Genomic DNA, 27,268 nt, shown 5'->3' with positions numbered 1-27,268 from the left:
CGTGGCACCCACTGAGTCACTGGCATCTCAGTGTCTCTGGCCAAACTCAGTCTCTCCCTCCTTCACTCCCTGCCGTTAATGTTTTCCCAGGCAGGGCTCTTGTCACTCTGGGGTGCTCTGCTGGAGCACCTTGGGCCACCACTGCACTGCCACTGTTGCTCATTGCTGCTAAGGCCAGGCATGTGCTTAGTCTGTACAGAGCTGTCTTTGTCATCAGAGCTGGGGACATCATCCACACAAACAGCCTGGAAGGAGCTGGGTGGTGGCTGCAGCCGTGTGGGTGAGCTACTGGTAGGCTCTGCCTGAGCCAGCAGCCCAGTGAGGGCTCTCCAGGGCATGTCCACAGCCCCATGCCAGTGATGGAATTCCATGAGTTGCCTTGAAAGGCATTCCTTATCAGGTCTGGCTTTTACAAATGAGGTGTGCACCTGGCAGAGAAGGCACCTGCTTACAGCTTACAGCAGCTAGGCCTTAAAAAATGGCACACACAATGGTTTGTTGATGCTCAAACCCACATAGTCAGAAGAATGAGTAAAAACAGTCACTACTTAGGGCTTCACGTGTCCCCTTCTCTTTTCCTTCTTATTTTAACTAATTAGTTAAAATAATTCATTTCACTTCGTTTTGGCCTCAGGGCCCTGATGTAAGCACATAGGAATATGCCCTGTTTCTTATACATTCATCCAGTCTGCTAGCGCACATTGACAGTCTGGCTTACACAGAAATAATAAACCCCTCTTAGCTGTGCCTCACTTAAAAGAAGCTCACTGTGCATCATGGAAAAAAAAAAAAAAAAAAAAAAAAGGAGCCCAGCAAAACACTTAACAACTGGGACCTAAGACAATAAACGTAAGGCTCTAAAAATTAGACTTGGCAAAAGTCTAATGCAGATAAAATCAATAAGGAAAGGATAAGAATATATTAACACAAAATATTTCCTGGGGAAATGGAAAAAGTTTCATAAGAGTAGATCTTAACATCAACAGAGTTATCCAAAGGGCAAGAAAAAAAATCTGTAGCCTTTCAGATGTTGGCCAAAAATGAAAGAAAAACAGGCGCCTTCTCAGTCAGGTCTGGCAGCAGCAGCCACCAGCAAAAAGAGCTCAAGAGGGGTGGCAGCTGGAAATCACTCATCTTCTGAAGTCCCTGGCACTTTGCTGCCTCTAATCCTTCTGTGGCCACCAGATCTAGAAGGACGTATGCGCAACCTGAAGTTCACTCACATCCTTCCAGGTAGGAAAGACAGTGATGGTCCTGAGGAGCTGCACAGCCTTCAGGCCTGTACACTCATTCAGGTCTTCAGCTGGGGCTCAGAGTACGCTTCTGCTCTCATTTTTTAGGTGTGTTTTGCTTGGTGTTGCCTTCCTGTTCCTTCTACCTGCTGATGCTCCCATTACCTCTGCTGGTAACCCTTTGCTGTCCAGGCTGAATGTGTGAAAGCAACACTGCAACAGCTATGCCAGTCCCCACCTCTTGTTAGTCTGCTCAGCTGGCTGGGACAAGTTATTTCAAAAGTCTTCTTGAGTTATAACTAAGGTAAATCAAGTCAGTAAATCTTTACTGGCATTACTCTGGTACTACTAGTCCTCCACTGCTTTTCCACAGTGGGCTTTCTGTGCTGAGTGAGCATAGACGTGTCACCTTGCTGGGAAGGGACAAGCAGTACAGGTGAGCTCAACTGCACTGCGCAGAGGAATGGGATAAAGCCTCTGTGAATTTCACCTGAGAAAATGTCTTGTGGATTCAGCTGTTTCGTCACTTCAGCTTTGCCAAACAAAAGAAATAATTCAAATGTAAGCAGGTAGCTCTGCAGTGATGGCCTCAGGGTGTGAAATCTTCAAAGAGGCTGTTTCTGGCAGGTGGAGAAACAACAGGAGGTGTGTGCCTATGCGGACTGCCAGCAGCTGGACCGCAGCTCTTTTCATTTGGTGATGGGATTAATGCACCAGAGGGATCTGCCCTGGTCTCCATATTCCACCTTCTATTCTTTCTGCTCACTTCTGAGAGCCAGGAATCATGTGCTAGATCTACACCTCCCTAGAGAATTTTCATGTTAATATTAGTCCTGAGGAATAGTGATCTGGAAAAGGAGGTTGTGGAAACACATTTCTTGACCATATTCAGCATTATGGAATGATTCAGGAATGGTAAGATGCTGCTTGCTTAACCCCCACTTTTGATGCTGATGTCATAACCAGACGTAAGTGGGCAATAAAAGTTGACATCTTCTTAGCTGCAAACACAAGACACTTCTTCCCCCTTGAGCTCATCTGTGGCAGAATATCTTTTTGCAGCTGTACCCATCACCCATCTCTGGCCCCAAAGACGTAAACAGAACAGGCTCAAGCAGTTTGTCTCCCTGTGCTGTACAGTCTTTCACTATCAGTGGAGGAACATGCTGTCCAGCAACAAGTTCAAAGAGGTGCTGCTGGTTTGCCTTTAATCTTCTGTTTTTCTTTTGGAATATGCAATCAAAAAACTGGAAACATTTTTCATGTCTTAGGGTCCTTGACATGATCATGCTCTCCATCTTGCTGAATGTTTCTGTGGTATTTTTCTGCACTACTGGATGCTCATGCATATCATCGTAACCCTTTGGTCACAGCCTGTGGTGCTTCATTTTCCTGAGCTCTGTCCATAGAGGATCACAGAATCAGAGAACATTCTGAGCTGAAAGGATGGTCCCTTGCTGTGGCACAATCTTGTAGCTCTAGGACTTTGTCTGGCAATTGAAGCTGCAAATTTCTGAGTCCTCTCTTCAAGACCTAAAGTCAACCAAGAGGGAAAGAATGGGTGAATGGCATTGGAATCCCATTTAAAGAACTGAGCACAAGATCTCTGGTGTCTAGAAGCAGTGGTAACTATGTGGATTGCATCTGTTCCTTGCTCTACTTTGTAAAAGCAATTAGCTAATTTCAGCTCCCAGTTCTGGCAAATCTGTGGAAAATAATACCAGGAATAAATGTTTTTATTTATTTTAAAATACAGCCTTCTCAAACTCCTAGAGAGGTGTGTTTAGGATTAGCTGCTACGCAGTGGGATTGGGAGAGGACCCATCTGCATTCAGCCAAAAACAGTTGCTCTTTATCAGCCAGATTCCTAATCCCACCTCAATTCCCTCTCTGCTCCTCCACATGGTGCTTGCCTACTGCAACAGCACAGCTCACAACAGAGTAATTTTTTGGGGGTGAAAACAGATTGCTCTCTGCACTCCCCAGATCTGGGGGGAGTCTGTCCCCTGTCACATGCCAGTGGCTCCAGCCAGGTGCATGGCACAGCCACCACAGCCGTGCTGCTGGCACAGAGCCCCATCCACCCACCCATCCATCCATCCATCCATCCATCCATCCATCCATCCATCCATCCATCCATCCATCTCCAGCTGTGCTGCTGGCACACAGCCCTACCCAGGCCACCTTTATCCCCATTAACATGATCCCCAGCAATAGGTACATGTGGTGGATACAGCCTTGTACATTTGATCATGTGAAGGCTGATGAATTCTCCTTCAAAATGTGGGTTCAGGACACATTTCCCGCCCCCCAGTAGCTACTGTTCTGTTGCATTTGTTCTATAAACCCAGATAAAAATCTTGTTCTTACTTTTCAAGTTTCTATTTAAAAAGGGTGGAAAAAGAGGCATAATGACAGTTTAATTAATGTATGCCATTAATCCTGGAGATAATCAAAAGCCTGATAAGTCTCTAATCTTGTAAAAAAGAATTAGAAAGCAGGGAAACATCTTTTACTATCTGTAAACCTTTTAATGAGATGCTGTATGCTTGGAGGAGGAGATATGGAAAGGAGCAGTGCCAGAGGACATATTCTCAGCAGATTTCATCACTGAATTTCTTGTGTGATATTGTTCTTGGCAAAAACTGGAGTCCAAAGCCATCAATATTGTTTTCAAAATTTGTCCTCCTCCTATCAATGTAAAAAGTTATTCTAGGAATTTGTGGATATAAATTAGGAGAGCTTTCGCTCCTCTCCCATTTTCTTGTAAGTATCATAATTTAAAGCACTACTTCAGATTCAATGCTTGCAGATCTAACTAATTTCTTCCTAGTTATTCCTGCAGGTGTGAAAATCCTGCCAATATATAATATCTATTATTCAAGAAAAAAAAATTAATAGAAGGCAATATTTCTAAGGTGTTTAAAAAAGTAATAATGTGGCCAACTTCAGATAACTATTTTTTTTTTGAGGTAAGTTTGTAGAAAAGTCTTGTTTCAATGCTGTGTGTAGCTTTGCACTTTTATATGTAAAGTGCAGTTTATGTGTTGTCAGTTATTAGAGTAAGTGTCAATGAAACAACTTTTGAGGATGCAGTAACTAACAGACACTGTCCAGATTTTGAGGAGCTCAAAAAGCACTGCCCATTCTTGAACTCGGAGCAAAAGTGTCCTAATGTCTGCTACTCCTGCAGGGACCTGGGAACCAGCTGGTGGGAAGCATGGTGGGAAGGAATAATAATAAGTATTGCTTCTTTTCCTCTCCAGAGACCCAAAGAAAACTGAATTTGTCCTCTGGAAAGGAGGCCAGGGGCAGCAGTCTGCCACAGGGGGAGAGTTAAGGCTGGGTGAGAACTTTTGTCTGGCTCCCAAAAAAGACTGAATCAATAAATGAGCCAGAGCAAGACTGTCTTAAATAAACCCTGGAGGGCTGGGGGAGAAGTCCTGGCAGGCAGGCATGAGGAGGGTGAAAAAAATGAGAATATTTGTGTCAGGGTTGGAAAGGAAGTTTCTTTCTTTTTTATTTTTTTTTAAATTTCTTTTAAGTTTGAACAGTACAAGAAGCACTGAGAAGCAGGGGTTGCCCAGGCACAGGTTTGCCAGCAGCTGCGCTGCTCAGGTATGCCCATGCAAGCATGAGCATCCCAAGTCCCTTGAGCACAGGGGGCTTTCGGAAGTGGGCTGGGGAAGGGGGCAGAGGTGGGGTGAGGCAGTCAGGGTGCTGCAGGCCCTGCCTGTGCTCTGATGCAGAGGCATGGGCTGTCAAGGGGCATTGCAGCACCAGTTTGCTCAGCCCCTGGGGATATCACCCCAGGGCAGATGCCAGAGAAGGAACACCCCAAGGTGATTTCCTTCAGACTCTCCAACCACATGTGAACAACATTTAGTAAATACCTGCAGGAGGGCTCATTCCCAATGCACTGAGACTGAAAGTCTTCAAGACTGAAAATGTGTTTAAGACCCTGAGGAGAGGGAACTTTTTTGCTTGTCTGAGGAGCTCTGCTTTGCACCAGTCTGTGGGCAGGTGGGAGAGGGTGCAGTGAACTACCCCATGAGACGCAAGAAACAGAGGCAATGTTAGGCTGGGGACAGGGACAAGGTCCTGCTGTCAAACCGGTCCCGAATGCAGGTAAATGAGGAAAGAAACTTTTTGACCCTTCTCCAGAAAAGTTGTTTGAAATAGGAGATGCATTTGAATAAACTTAACAAACAGAAAGAGAGGTCAGGGAGATAGAGCAAAGGGGAACTTCTGCACATTTTCCCCGTCTTCAGATAAAGCTGTCTTGGTATACACAAGTACAACGACTGCTGAACTTTGTCTCCTTTATTTATAAAACAATATACTAATCTTAATCCCTGGACACACTGACGTAACTGAATGTCATACTTTCCAAATATAATGGATTACATTCCCATCATAAAATAAATACATTCCAGCAGTGAGCCCCCCAGCAAATAACAGAGCTCCAGCAGCTGGGGAAGCTGGGGAGCAAGGTACAATTGGGTTGTGTCGCTGAAGCCCAAAGCAAAGTTTTTGCTGGCAGCATTCTAGGAAAACCTATTATGAAAGAAATGCTACCAAAAAAAAAGTTCTTTTCTTTCTAGTTCTGTAATGCATGCAAAAGCCATTAAAAAAATCCTGGGTAAACAAATATACTCTTTTCCATATGACCTTTTCTTGAATGTTTTCAAAAGTATATTGTCTTTTCCGTTTAACACAATATTTGTCAACTTTTATTTATAGCTTAAAAGAAAAGCCTTCCTCACACTGTCACCAAAAATTCCCTTCTATAGGCATGCCGTTAAGAGAAAGGCTTTTTTCTCTGTGTCACCCTGGGTTTAAATACATTTTACTGTAACTAGGATAGAAGTGGCTCCAGAATAATTTCATCTCTAATTTGCTGGACGCATCACTCTGGCCTAAGAGCCATTTTTAATCTGTATTATGTGAAAGTAAGGATTAAATACCAGAGAGAACCAAGCAGCAATGGTTTGCTCTCATGCATGCTCTCATTTTTTATTTGTTTTATACAATAAGCAGGGACTAAAATATTTAAAGAACATTTTTATTCATATATTATGTGTAGGGGGCAAGAGAAAAAATTGCAGCAGTATGACAAACCAGCATATTATTCACATGACTTGGTATAGGGGTTTTTTAACTTAGAAGGAGTAATGAAAGGCCATGGTGCTTCACAAACTGGTTTTACTCTGTGGGATATCAAAAAAGAATAATTGAAATGTCACATTGATAGTACAAATTCAGCATAAGGTAAGAAGGCATGACCCAGGCCAGATTACAGATTGCATTAGGTTTGGGATCTCCTTTGCTGAGAGTCAGAGAGATTCCTACAACTTCATAGGGTATCTTCAAATGTAGGACTTTATTCTCCCATCTGCTCTTCAGTGACTTACTGAGTTGGAAAGAGACAAATACGTGCAGGTTGACAAAATGTAGTCCTCTGTGAAGTCCATAGTTACTTCAGCTGTCAGAGGAAGACTGGTCCCATGTATCCCTGAAGGAGCTCAGCATTTGGTGTTGTCATGAGTTAACACTTCAGTCAGAGCTGACATGCTTATTAATGGGTGCTGATGAAGATTACATATGTTTTATGTTTTGTGACTAAATAGTATTTCGTACAAAAGTGAGGCCAAACCCCTGGGCATCTACTTTTGCATGCTTTTATCCTGTTTGCGATAGCACACCTCTGGGCTTTGGAAGCTTCAGAGTTCACTCATTCACAACCCAAAGGGCAGTTTTGTCTCTTGATGAAACAGTCTTTAAGCCAGTCCGTCGAGCTCAGCGTTGTCTTTTGCGTCTTTGGGATGGCTCTTTTCATTTTTCTCTTTGTGTTTCATGTGACAAAACACACCCGCTAAAATGGCACCTGAAAAACAGAGAGTGTTTGTAAAAGGAAGAGTAAACTTTCTGGAAAGATATTCCAGCAAGGGCCACGATGCACTGTAATATCCACAGTGCTTTCTTTACCTCTAGGACAGAAGCAAACAGCTTTGAGGAAGGACCATGGAGCATGGGACCAAGAGCATGGACCCAAGGCACTGCTGGGCAGGATCAGATGTCTTAGGGCTCAGAGGCTTTTCCCCAAAGGAAAACATTTCCTCTAGGATCTGACCAGATGGCAAAGTGTCTGTTTTAACCCTCTTCCCTCTGAGCAGGGATTTGTCATGTTTGCCTTGAGATGCAGCCCCTCTTTTATTATCTATATATATATATATATAAAATGTACAGTTTAATCTTTTAAATCACTATGATCTTGTTACACTGTATATAAATTTATTTCCTCTCTATCAGTGTTAGAATGAATATGAAAGATGTAAACCTGTGAAGCTGAAATAGGTGACTAAAATGATAACTATGAGTACAGATAATGTAAGTACGAAGCTTCACTATTTTCACTATAATCTAGATGCCCAAGACAAAGCTCAAATCCCCTTGCTGACAGGAAAGGGCAGTAAGTAGCAATAAAATAACAATATGCTACAAGTTCAGCAGTTTTTCTGCCCTAGCTGGTTGTTGTGCCGTTGGATATTTTTCATACAACCAAAAACTTAGAAGTTACCAGCCATCATGATACACAATCATGGGATCTTTCACTCATTCTGCAACATGCATGACAAATCTTCACCCAACAAGTGAATTAGTGTCAGAAATGCAGCAGCACCGTCATATCTCAGAGATCTGGCTTCAAACCAACCAAGAGGAAGTGACTTACCAATGATGATCAGGACTGCAAGTAGAATCCCAATTGCCTGCCCAGCAGTTGGCCAGGAGTGCTCACGCTCTATTTCAATAAAACATGAATCTTCACTGGAACACTTGCAGATGCTTACTGCAAAAGGAAATGCCAAAAGGTTAATGAGAAGTTTAATAGTCACATTTGGTTATTTATAAGTGTAAATGCTGTCTTGAAGCTAATAGTTCTGTGCATAGAATACCTTTAAGATTCACTCTGTTTTCCAAAGACGGATTTCCATTGTCATTAAGTATTATTGGAACTTCATAAGTCTTCTCTTCAAAGTTAGCATGTTTCGGGGACAGGTAAGCATGAGTAGCTGTAAGTAGGAAATGGGACATTCATGTCAGCGCTGGAAAGAAATGTCAGCACTAGAAAGAAATATTTATACCAGCTGCAAGTGTTCTCTTTTTTTAAGGCTGCTTTGCACATAATAGTAATTCATGTTTTCCTCTATGTCTTCCAAGATCTCTTTGATTTGCAGACATTAAGTAAAAAGGGAATATCTAGAAGCCTAGTCTGGCCCTCAGCATAACATGACTATAAAATCTCCTTCCTAGTTTCTACACCAGGCCAAATCTGGTCTTGGGCAGTGCTACACTGATAGCATCCCATATAGACCAGGAATAGTCCCCTATACTCATAGACACCATAACCAGATTAAATTGTTCCCAAGGAAATGAAGGACAAACCATCCTTCAAGTGAATTTACACTGTCACATCTAAGACTCTTTGAAAACTGGAAAAGGTCAAAACAGCCACTGGAATCAGATCGAAGGTCTGTTGATGTAAGTATGTCGTCTCCAGAATAAATTAAGATTACAGTGAAAAAGCAAGCATGTATTTTATTTTCTCCTAATGCCCTCTCATCCTTTAAACATTTTCAGCTCAGGGACTTCTGTGGTTGTTTCTTGGTAATACTCAGTATTTGAGCTGTTTTTCTGAATACTGCTGATAAATTGATCTCACATTTCCATGGAGCTGCTTACAGGTCTCCTTCCTGACTCAACAGCTAGCTCAGCACTCATGATGTCAAAATGAATTTGGGGGTCTAGGGTTCACTGGCACCTATGAATTTTATTGTTCAATCAACTCAGTCTTGGAAGAATGTTCTGAAATTCTTCACACTTGGTTCCTACTCAAATAACTGTATAATGAGTAAACTTTGCCTCCTCTTTGCACACCCACATGTATTGAGCTATGCAGATCCCAACAAAAAACCTTTGGAAAACTACACTACTACTAAAACTACAAAACTACCACTAAAAGTGGCAGAAAACTCCGTTCACTGCAAGAGCTGACTGTTTACTCCAAGTCCTGAATTTTAAATTATTATTTACTCTTTCATGGCTTTAAATTTGTGGCAACCCAGCTTTCTCTAGTGGGACAATCCATCAAACATGGTTTATTAATTCAGGCAGGCTCTATCAGCCAAGCACTTATTCATGTGCTTACTGTCCCCTCCAAAAAGCCCCATTCACTTTGTGGGGCAGGACTTCCTTTTGCACATGAAATGTCAGAAATGTACAGATTGCAAACTACTCTATTTCTTTTTCAGTAGTGATTTGTGTTTGTTAAACATGTATATTTCATACTTGCATGCTTCTTCTCTCAAAAATACACATGAAATTATAGCTTGTGACATACTAGGTTTTATCACTTGCAAAAAATAAGTAGTAACTTCAGTGTTCTCAACAACCCAATTATTTTCTACATGGATCACTTGTTATGCAATAATAAGAGTGAAAAGGAATTCTGTAATTCTTCATATTCACCAGAGTACCAAGTGAGTCCCATATCACTGTAAGAATGGCTGTATTATCTTACCATTGTGTCTTGAGATTTCCCAATTATTTCTTGCATTCATCTCATCCGCAAGGGTAAAAGTATATTTTGAATAAAAAAACTGTTCATCAGCATCAGTAGCTTGAATGAGAGTTTTCTCTCCTCCCTTGACTGGGTAGCAGAAGAAAGTAGGATAATCCGTAGCTATTTGTGGAGGGTTGTCATTCACATCACGTAAGTGTAGAATCAGGAACGCTTTGGATATCTGAGCTGCATTATCTGTTGAGTTTAGCAGAATACAAAATTACATGCACATCTTGGGTTCACACTCTGGGCTGTTGCATTTGCAGCTATCACAGAGGTACACCATCAGATAGGCAGTGAGAGGTGGTGTTCTGTCTGAAGGTTGCAGAAAGAAGGTCTCAAGAGGTCCTGAGGGATTTGTGGTAGCCGCCACTACTTTTTAATGAGCATGGTTTTTTTACCACCAGCTCTTGCTAACTACAGAACACTAGCAAGGGAAAGAAGGCATGTCATATCTATCATATCCATCATGTCTGGCAAGAAGTCACATCCAAAGTGACTCTTGTGACTCCAGTGCTCTTTGGAGAATTCTTAAGCATGAAATGCCTTGAGTTTCCCACCCCTCTTCTATATACAGGAAATGCAAGCCAAAATTGAAAGATTTCAATGGCTGGAACAAGAACTCCTGATATATTTCAGACTTCATAGAGTATTAGTTTTAATTATAACAAAATTAAATTCAGTAGAAGGTTACAAACAACTCTCCAGGCATGTTTTCAGGATGCTTAACCATACCTAGGAGAAAGACTAAAATCTTCATAGCTATAGAGAAAAAAGTGGCAGAAAATATTAATACTGAAAACAGTGAAAAAATTTGAGTCTTCTCTATACGCCTTGTGGTTCAAGACCATGCCCAACTTCTTGAAAGCTGTTTTAATCCTTGTTATCTACAGCATCAAGATTTCTGCATGAAATTTAAATTCTTAAGAAATATATATTTCTAAGGATACATCACAGGGTGTATATCTGAGATTACATATTCCAGTACTTTTCATGGGTTTAGTCAGGGTAGGTATAATTCCTCATAAAAGAGAAAGGACAGAGGATTCCTCTGTGTGTATATTTAGCTATTTCATCACTTACTTTGCTCTGATACAACAACCTCTACAGAGTATATTTCTTCTTTTTCTCGATCCAAAGGAGAAGCAGTGTATACCTTCCCAGTGGCTGAATCAATTCTCAGCCATTGTCTCACATCACCTTCCAAGGAGTATCTTTGGAAAGAAATCGAGGGGAAAAAATCACATATACTGTTACAAATTGGGAAAAAAATTCTGACAAAGCAAATACTTCTTGTAGGATCATCCATGGACAGCAGGGAGAAGGAATTCTGCTGACCTGAGATATTCTAGAATACGTGGTTTTATTGCATGGGTCGTGGGTAAAAAGGGCTTTGCCTTCAGCCACCATCCTCGGCTGAAGGGAAGTCTCAGAGAGAGCGAAATGAACAGCAAGGGGGTATGAGTTAAGAGAGAAGGGAGCCAGGTGGCAGGAGTCAGAGAGCAGGGGGAAGAGGTAAGAGTTAAGAGAGATAGAAGTAAGAGAGCGAGGTCCTTGTTACAATGCATTATATCTCTTTTTGTGATGAATATTCTAATTTACAGGGACCAACCAATACAAGACACAAAATCCTATAGAATCTACATATAGCCTATAAGAACTACTACATTACCATACTATGTTGTATTTTAAACTCTAAAAACTACTCTTTAGACTTTTCTGTTTTGCTACATTGACCTTTGGATCCCTTAGCCAGCAGAAAGGTATTGTTCAATCAACAGGGATTCTCCTTCAGCTGGCTAGGCTATTGTTTTCAAGTTATATAGTAACTAAGACTCGGTATCTTACAACTCAAAGTAAGCTTCCATTTCTATTATAGGTTTCATATTTTCAGAATCTTTTGCTAAACAATCATATTTTTAAGGTCTCCCTGATTCATCTTCCCCAACAACTTCTTTGTTGATTTTGTGCAAGAAGCTTGATTACAGTTATACTCAAAGAGAGGGTTCTTGGAAGAGTCACAGTACTACAGTACTACAGCCAACCAGGAGACTCAGAGGAAGAGAGGCCAAAATCAACCAGAATAAGTGTGAGAGCAGAATTACGGAAATGCCATCACTACTCCAGCCTGTGTACTTGCAATTCCACTTTCCTTCTAAATGGAGAGTCTGGGATGGCAGTAAGCTTTTAGTCCAGAAGTGTGATTTGTCCAAACCTCATGTCTGTCTCACCCCATCACACCTCCCACATCTTGATTTTGATGGGGGCACAAGGCAAGGGCTGGGGGACAGAGGGGCCAGTGCAGCCAGGCACCCTATTGTGGATTGAAAAGGGACCAGGACTCTAAGGTGAAATGTGGTGATTATCTTCTGCCAGTCTGGAGCAGCCTGTAACTACCATTGGGGCAGCCTCGGAACAGAGAGTGCTTTAAGCATCACCACATAATTGTATTTATATCATTGTTTAAAAAATCACCAAGGCCCCTGGGTACTTATACAAATTTAACCATGAACAAATGACCCATTAGAGCACAGACACTTGCTTGAGTAGAAGTGACCCTACCTTCTCATTCAATGTTTTTGTTCTTTCAGTACCCTTTACAGTAGAAACGGCATACTTGTACATCTACTTTTAATTTTATGCCCTTTACCTTTTTTTGGCAGAAATGTGGTTTATGTATATCTGAATTCCTGTCATGTGTCTCTGTCATCATCCCCTAGAGCTTCTGGACTATGTGGCTCACTTTCAAACTAGTTTGACAGAAGGCCAAACATGATAAGTTCCCAAAAGTTACGGACAAGTAGAAAGCCAGATGAGAAATCTCTGGGAATAAGAATCCACGGGAGGTCTAAGAGTCATATTATGCAACTCCATTAACCACTTGGTGTTTTGCTGAATTTTAGCTAAATTTCAAGAACTGTTTATTTTGAGTTGATCTGTTCAGCATTCCAGCTGGGAATTGTACAGCAAAAGTCACAAATAATTCATCTATCTGACTCTACTGTGTAAGCCACATTTACACCATGCAACACAGCACAGGAGTTGCCTTGCACAGACCATTGCATCCACGGTAGAAAGAAGTGTGTCATCTCTGACAGCTAGGAAAGAAAATTAATTACTTTTCAGCTGTAGACTTGAGGTTGTGTACTTTGGTGGAGAAAAGGTTGAGGCTGTATTTTGGTGGTTTCCTGCATGACATGAAAAGCAGCTACTCTCCTACTGGTTCAGTGGTACACAGTATATGCTCCTTTTTTTGGTAAAGGCATTATGGACATGGAACTTTGTCATTCTCAGTCCAGCTCTACCTTTTCCCTGGGGATATAAATTAGCCTGCTTCCCTTGTGGTTTCTGTTTCAAGGCTGATGTTTGTCATAGCACAGAGAGAAATCTGGTCAGAAAAGCACTACCCAGCAGTCTGCTGCAGATGGGTCACTGGCCCACACCCCACCACACATCCGCCTCCTACTAGGAGATAAGACTTCTGTAAAAACAGTATTTTTCCACATGCCAAGCATTGGGCATATTTTCCTTGCACCTCCTTTGGAACAAGTTTTGAAACCCATAATTCAATTAATTAAACAAAGTCACTTTTTTACCGTACAGAATCCCCTTCAGGATCATAGGCCTCCACCGTCATGACCAAGGTATTGACAGGAATGTCTTCAGACACTTCTGTTCTGTAAACTGGATTCAGGAAAACAGGTGGCTCATCCACATTTGTTACAAAAATTTTAAACGTGGTAAGAGAGCTTGAGTTGTACTGCACGTTTGACACCAGCGGCTCAGGGTTTGTGGCATTGATCACCAGGTTGTACACAGGCATTGTTTCAAAATCAAGAGCCTAGATAAATTAGAAAAAGAAGGTTCTTGAAGCAATGGCTCTGCTGCTGTAGGAAGCTCTAATGAGAAACTCAAAAGTGCTCCTCTTCTCAGGGGGGAGATTGTATCCCAAACACAGGCAAAATAAGGGAGAGCTGTTAGGAGGAAATCACGCTGTGAATGGTGAATTTAAATGAAACCATATGCCTGTTTAGAGGCCTCCTCAACAACTGAATTTTCTAATAACGTTGCCACCTGCCCGACTAAGTTTAATAGCAATATCCTGTTTACAGAAATAGTATTTATAGCTCTGTATGAGAAGGCCTCAAATGACCTTGGGGTGCCAAAAGTCATGCGAGGGTTGTTACATGACAGAGTTTCTCACAACTGCCTCCTTGGGAAAAAATGAGGCTGAGGCTGATCCTGAAGATAGTCCTCCAAACGCTGCCTCTCCTGTGCGTGGGCTGGTGGCAGCACATGAGCTGGATGGCACCCCCTGGAAAATGAGTGATAGGTGTTCTGGACCCATAGCCCAAGCACCTTTGTGAAGGCTAATTTCAAAGGAAGAGCAATTTTGCTATTGAAATTCATGTATGCAGCAAAAAGTGTTCCTTATATTCCTGTCTCCAGCATTCAGAATATGGGCTGTATCACCTACTTGCAGCACATGCTGTCCTTGGCTCGGTCACAGTTAATGGTTCCCTCCTCAGGAACAAACAGTTTCTCCATGCTGACACTAAGACATGCTGGCTATGCTTGCACCTGGCTTTGCAAAGGCACTAATGGCCAGAAAAACTGCAGGGAGCAGAATCTGCCCTGTCACAGCCCACCACTACCACCACAGTCCATGGAGCTTTAGCTGGCTTTTTCTTGTCCAGAAATGCTGCTGCAAAATCACTCAAATAATGTCATCTTCTTGTCTTTATGGTGCATAAAGACCTACTTCATTAGCCAGAGCTCTTCTGGAGAAGCAGCCAGCAGCAGAGCCAGTGGAGGGAGCTGCTGGTGGTGGCAGTGGTGAGGGCACAGCAAAGGCAGGAGACGTGGATAGGTGTATGTGAGCACTGCAAAGGCACAGAGCCTGAGTCCAAAAGTGGAGCCTCCTGAGGTCTGCACCATGCTTAGAGTGTCCTCACCCACCACCAGTCCACAGCCTCCCCACAAACCATTATCAGGGCAGTAACTGTGTATGACAAGTAAGTAGCACTAAAGGAGTAGAAGAAAATCCATCTATTCACCTTGTTAATCTTGACGAGCCCTCGGTTTGTTTCAGAGTCTGTCTCTATGATCAATGTGTTGTTTGGATCGCCTTCCTTCACTTGGTAAATGATGAGGGAGCTCCCTGTGCCAGGCTCATCTCCATCAGTAGCTTGAATTTCTAATATCACAGTTCCTATTGGGATATTTTCTGCCACAGTCACACTGGCATACTGAAGAGAGAGAAGTGTCAGTGAAACATGACATACCAAGCATCATTTGTGGATAAAAACTTCAGCACAACCACAAGCTTGCGACCCACATGCATGGATGTATTTTTACCCACAGCACGCACATGAAGGAGGGAAGTTTTTTAGCCACACATTTATCATAGGTAATGGGATCTATGTCAGTGCCACTAGTACAGGACCAGTCCCAAATCTTTAGCTCCTCTGTCAAAACCAGCCCATGATCACGCTGCAGGAATAGTACAGCTTTTCTGTAAGCTGTGAGCACTCTGGCCACTCACTGTTAAATATTTGATTGTTTCATGCACCATAAACTGTTGCCATATTGACATGCCAGCTCTTCTGACTCTTTAGTGTGGGTCCTTGCCCAGAAACCTCACCTTGAGACCAGGTCCTGGACTGAGACCTTGAGGTGAGATGGTGTAAAACCTGCCAGGGCACCTTGCCTGCATGTGACTGTGCTGCCATTGCCATCAACAGAGAGCTGGGCAACGCAGTCTGCAAGGCCCAAAAATCAACACAGCTTTCCTGAAAGGACAGTTATGTCTGATAGGTCAGACAGCTCTCCTGAGCCCACCACCCTGCAGGAATGATGGTAGCTGGGACACATCTGTGTACTTATTTCAGCCACTCCAGCATCTGCCAGGGGGCTTGGGCCATCAGGCAGAAGTCACAAAATGTCTGCAGGTCTCTGCCAGATGCCAGCACCTTCACCAGAGAAAAGGCAAGAACCTGACACCCATCCTGGAACCAGGTATGTATTTGGGCATGGAGCACTGGACCACTGTTTCTGGCCAAATCACATAGGGCTTTTGATTCCCATTCACCTTCTGGCCGTTTTGAATACAGTAATGCTGTGTTTGGAAAGGTACTTGAGAGATGTCAGGTTTTTTCCATTTAGCTGTTTGATTAATTTTAGAGCCTTTTCTTCCCCTTTTCCCTTCAGAACTTGCATTTCCAGAATAAACTGCTTTAATAGAATAATTTCTTTCTGCACACATTTTTTTCCACTGAGAAAATTACCTTAAATTTCATAATTAGCTGTTAGTCTGTCCCATTGCTCACTGTCTAGATAGAGCTTATGTGCAGACTTACAGCAATATTTTGCCTTTATTTTTACTAGTGAGTCACACTGTTACTTGTTTTGTAAATGACTAGTTTCCCACTGATATTCTATAGACATAGAAGGTATGCTCAAACACTTGTCAAAAGTTATTGGAACATCCAAAATACTCGCATGTATTGGTGGCAAAAATACTCACATCTGATTTTTCAAAGATGGGAATTTGATCATTGATGTCGATGACATGTACTTCCACATCACAGATTGTTTCAAATTCTGCATGAAAAGAGACAAACAACGTTACACCAGGCTTTCTGCTGAAAATAACTTTCCTTCAGAAGGGTTCACTGTGAGCAAAAGTGAGCACTGCCAGATAGCCCAATCTAAGCACTAAGTCGAGAAAAGCACTTATCTCAGATATCTTAGTCAATGACAACCTCCCTATCTTACCATTGATCTTCCCAGTTTCTTCAGCACTGTCCCATCCTGTTTCCTTTCCCTCACTTTGTAAAACTGTATCTGTTTACCAGGATGATGATAGCTATGAATTGTGTTAGCCATCTCAGTATCATTTTTCCATGTCAAAAAGTAAGCCCTGGATGGTGAATGCTCCCATGTCCTCTTGGTCATCAGGCAGCACCTCCAGTTTTGTTATAGCCAGACAAACTTCAGATCCATGTAAATCTAATTACTACCTGAGCAGGGGCATCCATGGCAATGGCAGGTTGTGATTTAAAAAGCATAATATACCCATATATAGATTGATTTTAGTGTTTTACAAACATACTTCATGAGCTGAAAGTTAAGGAAAATTCTAAACAACATTGTTTGGATGGAATTCAAATAAGCATCCAAACCAAATCACCAGCTTCTCCCTCTGGAAGGTTTTTCATCATCTGCCAAAATGATGTAATTTCATTTACAGACATGTCACTCTGCTTTCTTTACATGCCAGTTCCTTCATGCACAAGTTTTGTCTGACTGTAGGGACTCCAGCACAAAACTTTAAGCTTTGGTATGGAGTTTGATTTCCTTTCCATTCAGTGAATCACAAAGGACTCCTGGCAATTTACATAAAGGACAAGATTATTTTTGAAGTTTAATTTCAGCTTAATTTTCTCTCAATGTTTTAAAATATTATCTGGACTGTCTGAGCAGCTGTTTTTAATTTTTTCTTTTTTTTTTTTTTTTTCAGTTAAGTCCCTTTGAAAGATCTGGGGGAAAACCACAATCATGATCTCTTCATTTTTTCCTTCTGTGGAAGGAAATCTCTTACTGAAGTACTTGTTAGCAAGCTTCCCAATTTAGCCACATTCTGTCCTAGAGCTGGTTCCCTTCCATGCTTGCATTATGAATCATGATTAATCTCTGCATCTCAAGAACAGGGCAAGTTCCATGCCAGAGCAAGACAGCTCTCAGTGCTACTGCCTGTTCAGCAAATCCTCCTTGTCTCCCCATATCCCTTAGACACTGAGCACAAGTCATGCCAGTGTGAACAGACTTATTCCAATGTACAACAGCAGGCATAACATACTTGAATCTGTCACCAGGACCTTCAAGAAATACTTGGCTGAATCACGCTTGCTTAAGGAACGGCCACTTAATTGCAAATCCCCAGTGTCTTGCTGGATATAGAAGAGATTATTTGAGGGAAATCCAGGTTCCTGACTTTGGATTTGGAACCGCAGACGAGAGTTAAGGGTGTCCTTCTTATCCATGTCCGTAGCAAATACGGTGCCAATATTACTTCCTGTAGCAGAGTAGAGTAGAGTCAGACAGATAATATAGTGGTCCTGCTTCTCCACAGAAGTACACAGCGACAACAGTGACACAAATGCAAAGTGTTGAAGGTCAGTAAAAATGAAGCTATATGGAAAACACTTCAATGGACACAGTCATTTCACTTCTGGGAGTTTTTCCTTTAGCATGCCAACATACTGGTTTGGGGTCAGGGCAATCTGAAAGATTATAACTGCAGACTCTTCAGTCCCAAAACCAAATAACTGATGTCATGACATGGGACAGATTTTGGTAATGGTCCACTGAAGTCAAAGGCATTATGCTGAAGGAGCAGCTGGATGAGGGAAAATAGGCTCATACCATTTTAAGAACAGTATTTCTTGTATTGGTAATAATAGAGGTGTTTTTCTTTACACAGTCTAAGCAGTTATCCAAATCTGTGGCTGTGGGAAAATGCAGTTTTATATTTTAAATAAAACAGCATTTTTAAAGTAGATGTTTTGTGTGTGTCCTTCTCAGGTTCTTTAAATATTTTCCACAAGAATTACTGAAGGGAAAACAGGAGGGCTATTTGCACAGGAAAATATTTCCCTGGGATAGCCACGTTTCAATCTTTGGGATCAGAATTTCTAGCTTCATTCACACATAGCTGGAAAGAAGAGGACTACAATGAGGTATATAAATTAACAGAAGCTCTTTTCTTACCTCCAATTTCATTTTCTTGAACTTCAATTATGGTGGGGTTCTGCTGGCACACAGGGGGATTGTCATCAATGTCTTCCACAATAACGTGAATTTGCAAAGGCTTGTCCACCAGTTCTCCCTTGTTGTCTTTTGACACCGCAAAGAATGTATACTGCAACAAAAATATAACAATTAGATGGTCTGAATGTCCACTGTGACAGTATTTTGAATTTTAGTATGTAACTATGGCAATATGAAATATCCCCTCATGAGTTTGTTCAGTATTTTCTCTCTTTTTAAATCAGAACTCTTCCATCACCCCTTAGTTTCTGAGGCCTGAGTCCTCAAAAGATTTTAAAATCCGTGGTCCCCAAGGTCTGAAGTAGATCTGAAACCTCCAGATCTCCTGCACTCCCCACTTCCCATCACCTACCTCTTACTTGTGCACCTACAGCCCTGCCATAGGTGGTCCATGTTATACATTGCACATCTGCTTTGGGCAGTGATTGCTACTGCCAGACCCACTCTAGAGTAAGAACCTGAAGACTGTTTACAGTACAGTAGGTAGCTGAACTTTCACATATATTCCACATAATTTCCAAACAAAAGCAATGAAATAAAGCCTTTATCTAATTTCCCCTTCCTCGTCCCCCTTCCTTTCTATTGAGCTTTCTCATATTTACTCCCACACCAATAATTAGCCTCCTGCTGTGATCTCTCCTATCAGTGAAGTTTTATGTCTTTACTTACAGTATCCTTTTCTTCCCTGTCCAATGGTTCAGTCACATAAATATCCCCATTCTCACTGATGGAAAATGGGAGCCTCGGCAGCTTTTCTTTTTCAAAAAGTCCATAAATTACACCTGGTTCATTTGACTGCACCTAAAAAAAACCAAACAAACAAACAAAAAAAAACCAACAACAAAAAAAAGTCAGGATAGGAAGCCAGATGTGTAGACTGAGATTAAACAGGGATTATTTCTGGACCACAAACAGAAACAATCGCGTTCCTGCTAGCTTCATAAACCAGAAAATTAAGAGTTTGGCATGCTCTCGGGATGAACTGCAGAAAATCAGACTGATAATCCACTTCTGCTCTCTGAATTGTGTGGTGAAGCCACTGTACCTCAGTTTCTCCATCTGTCCAGCTGGGCTACAACACTTATCTTTTTATAAAAGGGTTTTGTGATATGGAGATAAATAGCGATTATGAGGGGGGAAAAAAGCATTATTTGCATTTGAATATCTTGATACTAATTATTTCTGTCTCCTTACACTCTCCATTCCTGCCTGTTGTTTCATTTTGTGTAATTCAGAGAAGTGGAACAACAAAACAACACTAAATTAGGAGGAGCTGTCAACTCCCTCCAGGACAGAAGGACCCTGCAGAATGACCTTGATAAAGGTTTTTCACACAAGAGGGTTGATGAGCACTGGAACAAGCTCCCCAGGGAAGTGGTCACAGCACCAAGCCTTCACAAGTCCAGGAAACATTGGACAATGCTCTCAGGCACATGGTGTGACTCTTGGGGTGTCCTGCACAGGGCCAGGAATTGGAATCGATGATCCTGATGGGTCTCTTCCAATACAGCATATTCTATGATTCTGTGATTCTGTGAAAACAAACACCTGGCACCTATCTGTAAGTGGTTGCATGCATGCTCTTTACATTCATCTAAGCTCATGAGAAAGGCTCTTTTCTGGGGTGCTGCACATTTAAAATGAAATTAAGGACACAGACTGGCAAATTAATGGAGTCAGAATTAACGTTTATGTTCTATATAGCAGCAACTGCATTTTATTTCCCCCTAGGCAGAATAAACATGCCATTGGCTACCACATGAAATTTATATACAAGCAACCCCAAAATGGGTGCACTCTTACACGTTAGTCTTCCTTCCACCTGTTTTCATTCTGGACTTCCTTGGGCTGTCACTGAGACCAATGGGAATAGCGCCAAGCCAGTTACTCTTGTGAACAGGATCCATGGAATCCTGCCATGTTTAGGGGATGACAGCATTGGGGGTGTCATTGCCAAGGCATTTTTCAAAGTCAAATATTTCTGAAAGGCTGTTGGCCTGTTAGTTAATATGTACTGATGTATACACTGCTATTGGTCTGCAGTTATCAGCAAAATATTTTGTGCTTGAACTGTGAAAAGAGGAACACTGTGAGAGTGCAGGATGTGAAGGAGAGTGTTTCAGTCCTTTCGAGGTACTTTTGATGTAGCAGTTGTGCTGCATGATACAAAACTGGTCACTGCAGGTGTCCCTGAGCGTGGGGGACTGCCCACAGCAGGGATGTTGTGGAGCGGGTCCCCAGCCCTGTTCTTCTGCAGGTGGAAGAAGCTAACCTCAAAACAAGCTCCAAAAAACTCTTAGTTTGCTCAAAGCCTGGAGGACCCATGACTGGATTTTGCTCCCAAACTGAAAGGCAAAGTCCAGTCAGTCTAGTGTTTGTATTGACTGTAACTCAGTCACCTTCAAACAATTAACTTTCATGTTAACAAAAAGTCAATGAGACCTCCACTAACAATCATTTCCAAAGGATACCATATTAAAAAAATAACTGGAAGGTGCCAAAGTCCTTCTGAAAAAACTGGTGTTGGATGCAGTGAGGACACCTTCACAGTCAGTGGCGAGGAAAAAATGTGTGGTGCAAGGAGAAGTTCAGGGAGTGTGGTCAAGGACTCTACCTTGCTGATGTTGACAGGGTGGGCCTGGGTTGAGTTTTCTTTGATGTAGATGGTGGGGGGAGCTCTCCACAGGCTCTCCATCACAGTGATGATCACATCAACACTGCTGGTGAAAGCATTTATGGTCTTCCCTGCCATGTCCCTCACGGAGACAACGAGTGTGAAGGTGTCCTGCTTTTGAGGATCCAGGTAATGAGAGCCTAGAGAGAGAGCAGAGAGTCAAGAGAAATGACACAGAGGCTGTGGGGATTGTTCATCTGCCCATTGCCTCCTACATGCATTATGGTTCTTTAGCTACTTCAGACTTATCCCTTAGATGGTCCTTTGGGACACACTTCAGCAAGCCACTTCCTCTGGGTTCTCTGAATGAAGCAGCATAGCATCATGTGGATGGAATCATACAAGACCTCTGTGCTGTTGGTCTCATTTTGTGCAGAGGCATCACTGAACAGCCCTCACCCCAGTTAGGCACTTGTTCAGCCCAGCAAAATAGATGGGTTTTTCTAAATCATTGCAGTTTAGTTGGGATCACACATCCAGCTGAGCTTTCTCCGCATTTTTCATGTTGCTGCTTTTGGGTTTCTAGATTTCAAGGCAGAGAATTAATTCCAGGATATGACACAGTGTAGTCATGAAGGCCAGAGGATCTATCTCTCTTCTCAGTGTACTTTTAGATCTCAATCCCCATTTCTGCTAGCTTCCCTTGAATTTGGTGGGAACTTGAAAACAAGTTCCCCAAAACCAGGGCTTTAGTGGAGTGCGTCCCACTGATTACACCTACTCAGAATGTAGCATCAGACCTGTGTTGTTTTGTTCCAATGCGCACTAGAAAACTCAGACTTGCTCTTTGCAAACAAGCATCTTTTCACATACCTGTCCTGCTTGGTGAGATTGCTCCAGTTGCATTATCAATCCGGAAAAGCATTTCTTCATATGGGTTGGGAAAATGATGGAGAATGCTGTATGACAGCTGTGCATGGGGAGTTGTAGGATCATCACGGTCAGTGGCATGGACATACATGAAGGGCTTGCCTGTTTGGATTGGAGAAGAAACAATGGTAAGAGAGGAGGCTGAACATCAACACTCAACGCAATCCATTTGAGCAAAGCTCTCAAACCAGGAAAGCAACTTATGGGGAGCTACCCTTGTTCCATAATGCATCTCTCATGGGAAGCCATGTGGAGAGGTTACACTGTGTATGCAATCCCACAGGTCAACCCTCCACCAGCTCTGCTTACTAGGATCACAGTGGGTGGGGTGACCAGTTGATGATTTAGGTGAGAGAGTTATATCAGCAGAGAGCTATCTATCATACAAGAGTGCCTGAACCCAGAATTCAGCTCCCTGGGATCTCTCCTTAAGGTCACTTTGCAGTTCTTACACAAATCAGTTAAACCCAAAGCACCTTGACAAAAGTGGCATACCGCCTGAGACACAGATATAATAAAAGAAAAATCATACAGTGGAAAAATACACAGTAATGTAACTCAGCTTTTACCTTTTGAGCACCAGTGCAACATTCAAAATCTTTCTGACTTGGATGCAGTTAAGAATACAGTAGTATGTTTCAGAATTATTTACTGACCCCATGGAGGTTTATATGCATATTCTTTAGCAAAAGTTTCTTCTTGAGTCCGTAGTCACAGCAATAACAGCTGTATGAGTCCTTTTTTTCATTTCCAGGATGTAAGTCTCAAACTGCTCTTTGATACTTGCACGACTCTTGGTATGGATCACTGAAATCCATAATCTAAGACTCTCTTCTAAATGTTAAGGTTCAGCCCATGTTCTGAGAAGCATGAGTCATGGTAAGCACATACCCCATATCTACCCTGGCACTTTCTTTCACTGATATGTAAAGATTCAGGTAGTCTTAGCATTCTCTTTCTGTGTAGTTTTGGTAGCCTTTAAATTTTAAACCCCTTCTAGCATAAGGGTTTTCGGTTTGTTTTTTTTTTTTTTTTTCAGAGCAATAGAGAGAGCATCAATATTTGCCTGTTAAGTGATAATTGCAAAGAATAAGTACTAAAAAGTATTTCTGATTGCACTCATCCCTTTAGACCACATGGTGGTCACCTCTTTGCCCTTTCATTATATTATAGAGGCTTTCATCCTTGTTTTGTACAGTCCTGTAAGAAGAAAACCTGATCTTTTCCAGCTTGTACAGCAATCACTTTACCCGCCTGCTTAATTTACCCACCTTCCTATCAATGATAATATTTAATTATGGTGGCAATTACCTGGACGAGAGTTCTGCCTCACTACTCCAAAGTACCTTGTCTGGTTAAATTCTGGTGGGTTGTCATTGATATCCTCCACATATATTGTAACAGCATATGGACCTTCAACAACATTTCCACTTCCATCCAGACTTTCCACCTGATTTGAAAAAAGAAGGAACAGTAAAGAAATATTATCATGCAGATAAGCTAAAAAGCATAAATTATTATCAGGATGTTAGATGCCAGATCACTCTTACTGTGATGCAAATCTGGTGAGAGCCATCACTGGGTAGCTCCACATACAAGGACAAATTTGTCACTGTAGCTCCCTGACAAAAATTTGCCACAGTATATGATGCCAACAAAACAAAATAACCCACTCCTGCTTCTGATGACATCTTTCCGATGACAATTTCCCACTTCCAGTTTCAGCAGACTACTTGTATTTTTGCACAGCTTAGAATTCATGTTTTTCTTTGAACAGCAATATATACTTTCTTGCAAACAAGGAGAAAATTCAACATGATATAGCATTTATAACTAATTGCTGTTTTAAATATATGAATCAGATAAGTAGCCTGATATAAGGGTTAGTAAAGAAAAATTAATTCTTAATTCTAATGACCTTTCTCCCAAACAATTTGATTTATTTTCCAGCCTTCTTTAACTTCAAAGCACCAAATATATATTATATCTGTCCCACTTCATTTTGTTTGCCCATAATAGAAAAGATCACAATTATTTATGCCTAACCAGTCACAATTTCTTCGTTCTGTCATCACTTCTTGCCTATAAATGATTCACATGCTTAGGGTTATTAACTTCCGGGGCTAGAAAATTGTCCTCTTTAATTCCAATCCAAGAGTGCTTTAGAGCTGATAATGTGAAACCATGAAACCTGAAGTGCTAGTCTTTAGAAAGACTGCTAAGGCTGGCTAAAAAATCATCATGTACTTTGTCTGTTCTGATACTGATCGTCTCATGATCATTTCTTTCTCAGCTGCTAGTGCCTCAGAAAAAGACAACACCATTTTTGACATGGTTTAGGAGGACAAGGCTATACTGAAACCGTAAGACTGCCTATCCACTGCTCCATTCTCAGCAGTGTTTACACTAGAGAGATCCTCATGAAAAGGGTGTAATAGCAGGACAAGCACACAAAGCTTTTTCTTCTCTTAGAGTCTAACATCCACCAAACAGTTTTCTGCTGTTACCTGACAGAGGTTGGATCTGTGCCTCTCTGCATAAATGTCTTTTACTCACACTGTTTCACAGAGTCACAGAATACTCCAAGTTAGGAGTGACCCGCAAGGATCATCAAGTCCAACCCTGAAGTGAATGGCCCATACAGGGATCAAACCTTGGCATTATTAGCACCATGCTCTAACCAACCGAGCTAATCTCAGTTTGTCACCATGTAAATTATAAGCTTTCTAAATTATTACAATCATTTATTTTTCCACTCCAGACATGGAATTCACTATGTCAGCCTTCAGGGAGAACAAGAGAAGCTCATTCATGAGACTAGATTTCACTTCCAGTCAAGTATTCTCCTCATGTTAGGAGAGTTAAGGAGTTGGTGTTGGCATCACAATTTTTGTTTTCTCAACATGGCCTTCCTCTGCAAAGGAGCATTTTCCTGTTCAGTCTTTGATAGCTACAAAACTGTATGTCTTCCAGCAAATCTTGATATTAAAAATGAAAAAGCTGCGTGTAAACATAGGCAAAATAAAGGATTCAAAATTTCAACAGACTTCTCTTAGTATCAGGTGTACCAAAAGAGGGTGAACGTGAATACTTCTCCCTTGCTATTTTTCATTGAGTTTTTTACCTGCAGCTTGTAGACTTGTTTGGTCTCCCAGTCCAGAGACCCATTGATATACAGGATGCCTGTCTTCGATTCAATGTCAATAATTCCAGATTTTTCACCAGACATTCTGAAACTCACAGCAGGTGGCTCAAGTGTGAACTACAAAGGAAAAATAAAAGAGGGGGAAAGTGTCATTTTTCATTTTTTCACCACAATAAAAATAATTTCATGCTTTTGTTACTTTTAAAATCTATTGCCAACAATGTGTTTGGCTGGAAGAATGATACTCCAAGAATCTGCTCAAACAAGTCTGCTCTTTTCTGATCCTCAACAGAAGAGTTTTTGCATTATTTCCTGAATGCTGCAAGAAATCACAACTGCAGTTTGTTTCCAAAGCAAACGTCTGCTTAGGACAGGCTTTGTCTGAGCATGGGAATGGAAAAAAATGACACACATCCTCCATTTGCCTGGGAGCTGGATCTGTCCTTCTGTGGTTATGGCTTTGAGAGGAAAACCTCAGAGTCAAAGGAAAATGATGACACAAGTTGCATGGAAAGAAAATCTCCAGGAATGCTGATTTTATTAATCCCTGTCTTAGGATATCCTCTTAAAAATGTGTTTGAGAGGGGGTTGCCTCCTGATCTTTACAAGAAGACTCTTGAATTCCCAGAGAGAGGAATTAAAAACTAATTTCAGATCCTTTTGGGGAACTGTTCTTCCCAGCAGCACAGAGACAACGCTTCATACGTGGTGTCTGTGTGCAGGCTATGGGGTTTTTGACCAGAGTGGATAACACAAGACACTTGATTACCTGGTGAAGGATGCGTGGACCCCCTCCTTCCTGAACAGAGAAGTCCATGGCGTTCAGAGGCCCACGGACACGCAGGCCCTCCACATTAAGCCACAGAGCCTGTGAGAGAGAGAGAGAGAGGGGGATGGAGGAAAGCAGCTGAGGGATGTCTGCTGCCGCCACACACAAACAGCAGCTCCCCGTCACTGAGCCTCCTGCAAGCTATTTTGCTATAGTATAATGGCAGAGGATCTTCCAGGTTTGCACTGAACATCTCCAAGTTCTTTAGCATATATCATTTTTAAAAACAGTGCAATTTATTAATTTATTTGAGAACAAAGGCTTGTGCCCTTTTCTAACCGTTACATAATTAAATGAGATTGGATCTACCTTCAAGAGAAAACAGAATAAGAAAATAGATCAATGTTGACTCAGAGCAAAAGGGAATTCATAAAGTCATTACTGGATCTCCTTTGTGTCCCCAGCAGGACCATCCACAACCCATCCAGGAGCCACAAAGCCTGTGAAAACAAGTGTCTGGAAACTGAATATCACACCTGGGGATGGGGAGGAGCTGCGGCTGCACCCTTCATAATTTCCCCAGTAAATCAAATCTTTTTTGTATGGGAATGAAGTGGCCCTCCCTGGGTCCCTACACCATCCCCCTCAGTGCCACAGCCATCTGGGCAAGCCACTTGAGCCCTGTGTCTTCACACCACTTGCATGTGAAACCAAACCACAGAGAACAAACATGTCCTTCAGATCCTTGGCTTTTACCTGACAGCAAAAATATCATACAAATCTGTCTCAGCCTCTGTTTTCTTCCTGATGGCTAGCAATATCTTAACATCATGGTTTTTTCTGCCAGATTTTTAGTTTTATAACCACACACTTTCCAGTGCCCAAAGACCTCCATTCTCCTGCCCTAACATTTCAGGGCTGTTCTTGCTTACAAACAAACAAACAAACAAACAAACTTGAAAAAAAAAAAATTAGCCTCTCAGGGCTGGCCTTGCACACCAGACAATTCACACTGTGGTTCAGAAAATCAACTTGTCTCTTCAAAGGCAAGACCAAGCTTCCCCAAATTCCCTCTCTTCACCACCTATCTTGACAACACTGAGGAACTGCCTGTCAGAATTAG

General features: G+C 41.8%; 1 protein-coding gene across 1 annotated transcript; it reads right to left on the bottom strand.

Moving 5' to 3' along the window:
* Nucleotides 1-5,555: 5,555 nt before the first annotated feature.
* CDH17 (cadherin 17) lies at nucleotides 5,556-26,221 on the bottom strand. Its single transcript, XM_066178720.1, has 16 exons — nucleotides 26,146-26,221; nucleotides 25,356-25,493; nucleotides 23,543-23,681; nucleotides 22,175-22,333; nucleotides 21,302-21,501; nucleotides 19,357-19,488; nucleotides 18,628-18,778; nucleotides 17,717-17,932; nucleotides 16,382-16,458; nucleotides 14,913-15,104; nucleotides 13,452-13,696; nucleotides 10,939-11,069; nucleotides 9,814-10,050; nucleotides 8,189-8,305; nucleotides 7,966-8,082; nucleotides 5,556-7,119 (listed from the first exon to the last, which is right to left on the bottom strand). The coding sequence occupies exons 1-16, from the start codon at nucleotides 26,191-26,193 to the stop codon at nucleotides 7,013-7,015; spliced, it is 2,406 nt and encodes an 801-aa protein (XP_066034817.1). The 5' UTR covers nucleotides 26,194-26,221; the 3' UTR covers nucleotides 5,556-7,012.
* Between the last annotated feature and the right edge of the window lie 1,047 nt (nucleotides 26,222-27,268).

This window comes from Chamaea fasciata, unplaced genomic scaffold, assembly GCF_029207755.1.
Source record: "Chamaea fasciata isolate MVZ Bird 193981 ecotype frontalis unplaced genomic scaffold, bChaFas1.0.hap1 SCAF_1, whole genome shotgun sequence".
Taxonomy (NCBI): domain Eukaryota; kingdom Metazoa; phylum Chordata; class Aves; order Passeriformes; family Sylviidae; genus Chamaea; species Chamaea fasciata.
The sequence above is the reverse complement of the archived record's forward strand: the minus strand, read 5'-3'. Positions and strand labels throughout refer to the sequence as shown.

Coding starts and splice junctions, on each gene's coding strand:
- CDH17 (XM_066178720.1), bottom strand. CDS start 26,193: ATGGACTTCTCTGTTCAGGAAGGAGGGGGTCCACGCATCCTTCACCAG. Junction 8,306..9,813: donor GGAAATCTCAAGACACAATG/GTAAGATAATAC, acceptor TCCTACTTACAG/CTACTCATGCTTACCTGTCC. Junction 8,083..8,188: donor AAACAGAGTGAATCTTAAAG/GTATTCTATGCA, acceptor TTCCTTTTGCAG/TAAGCATCTGCAAGTGTTCC.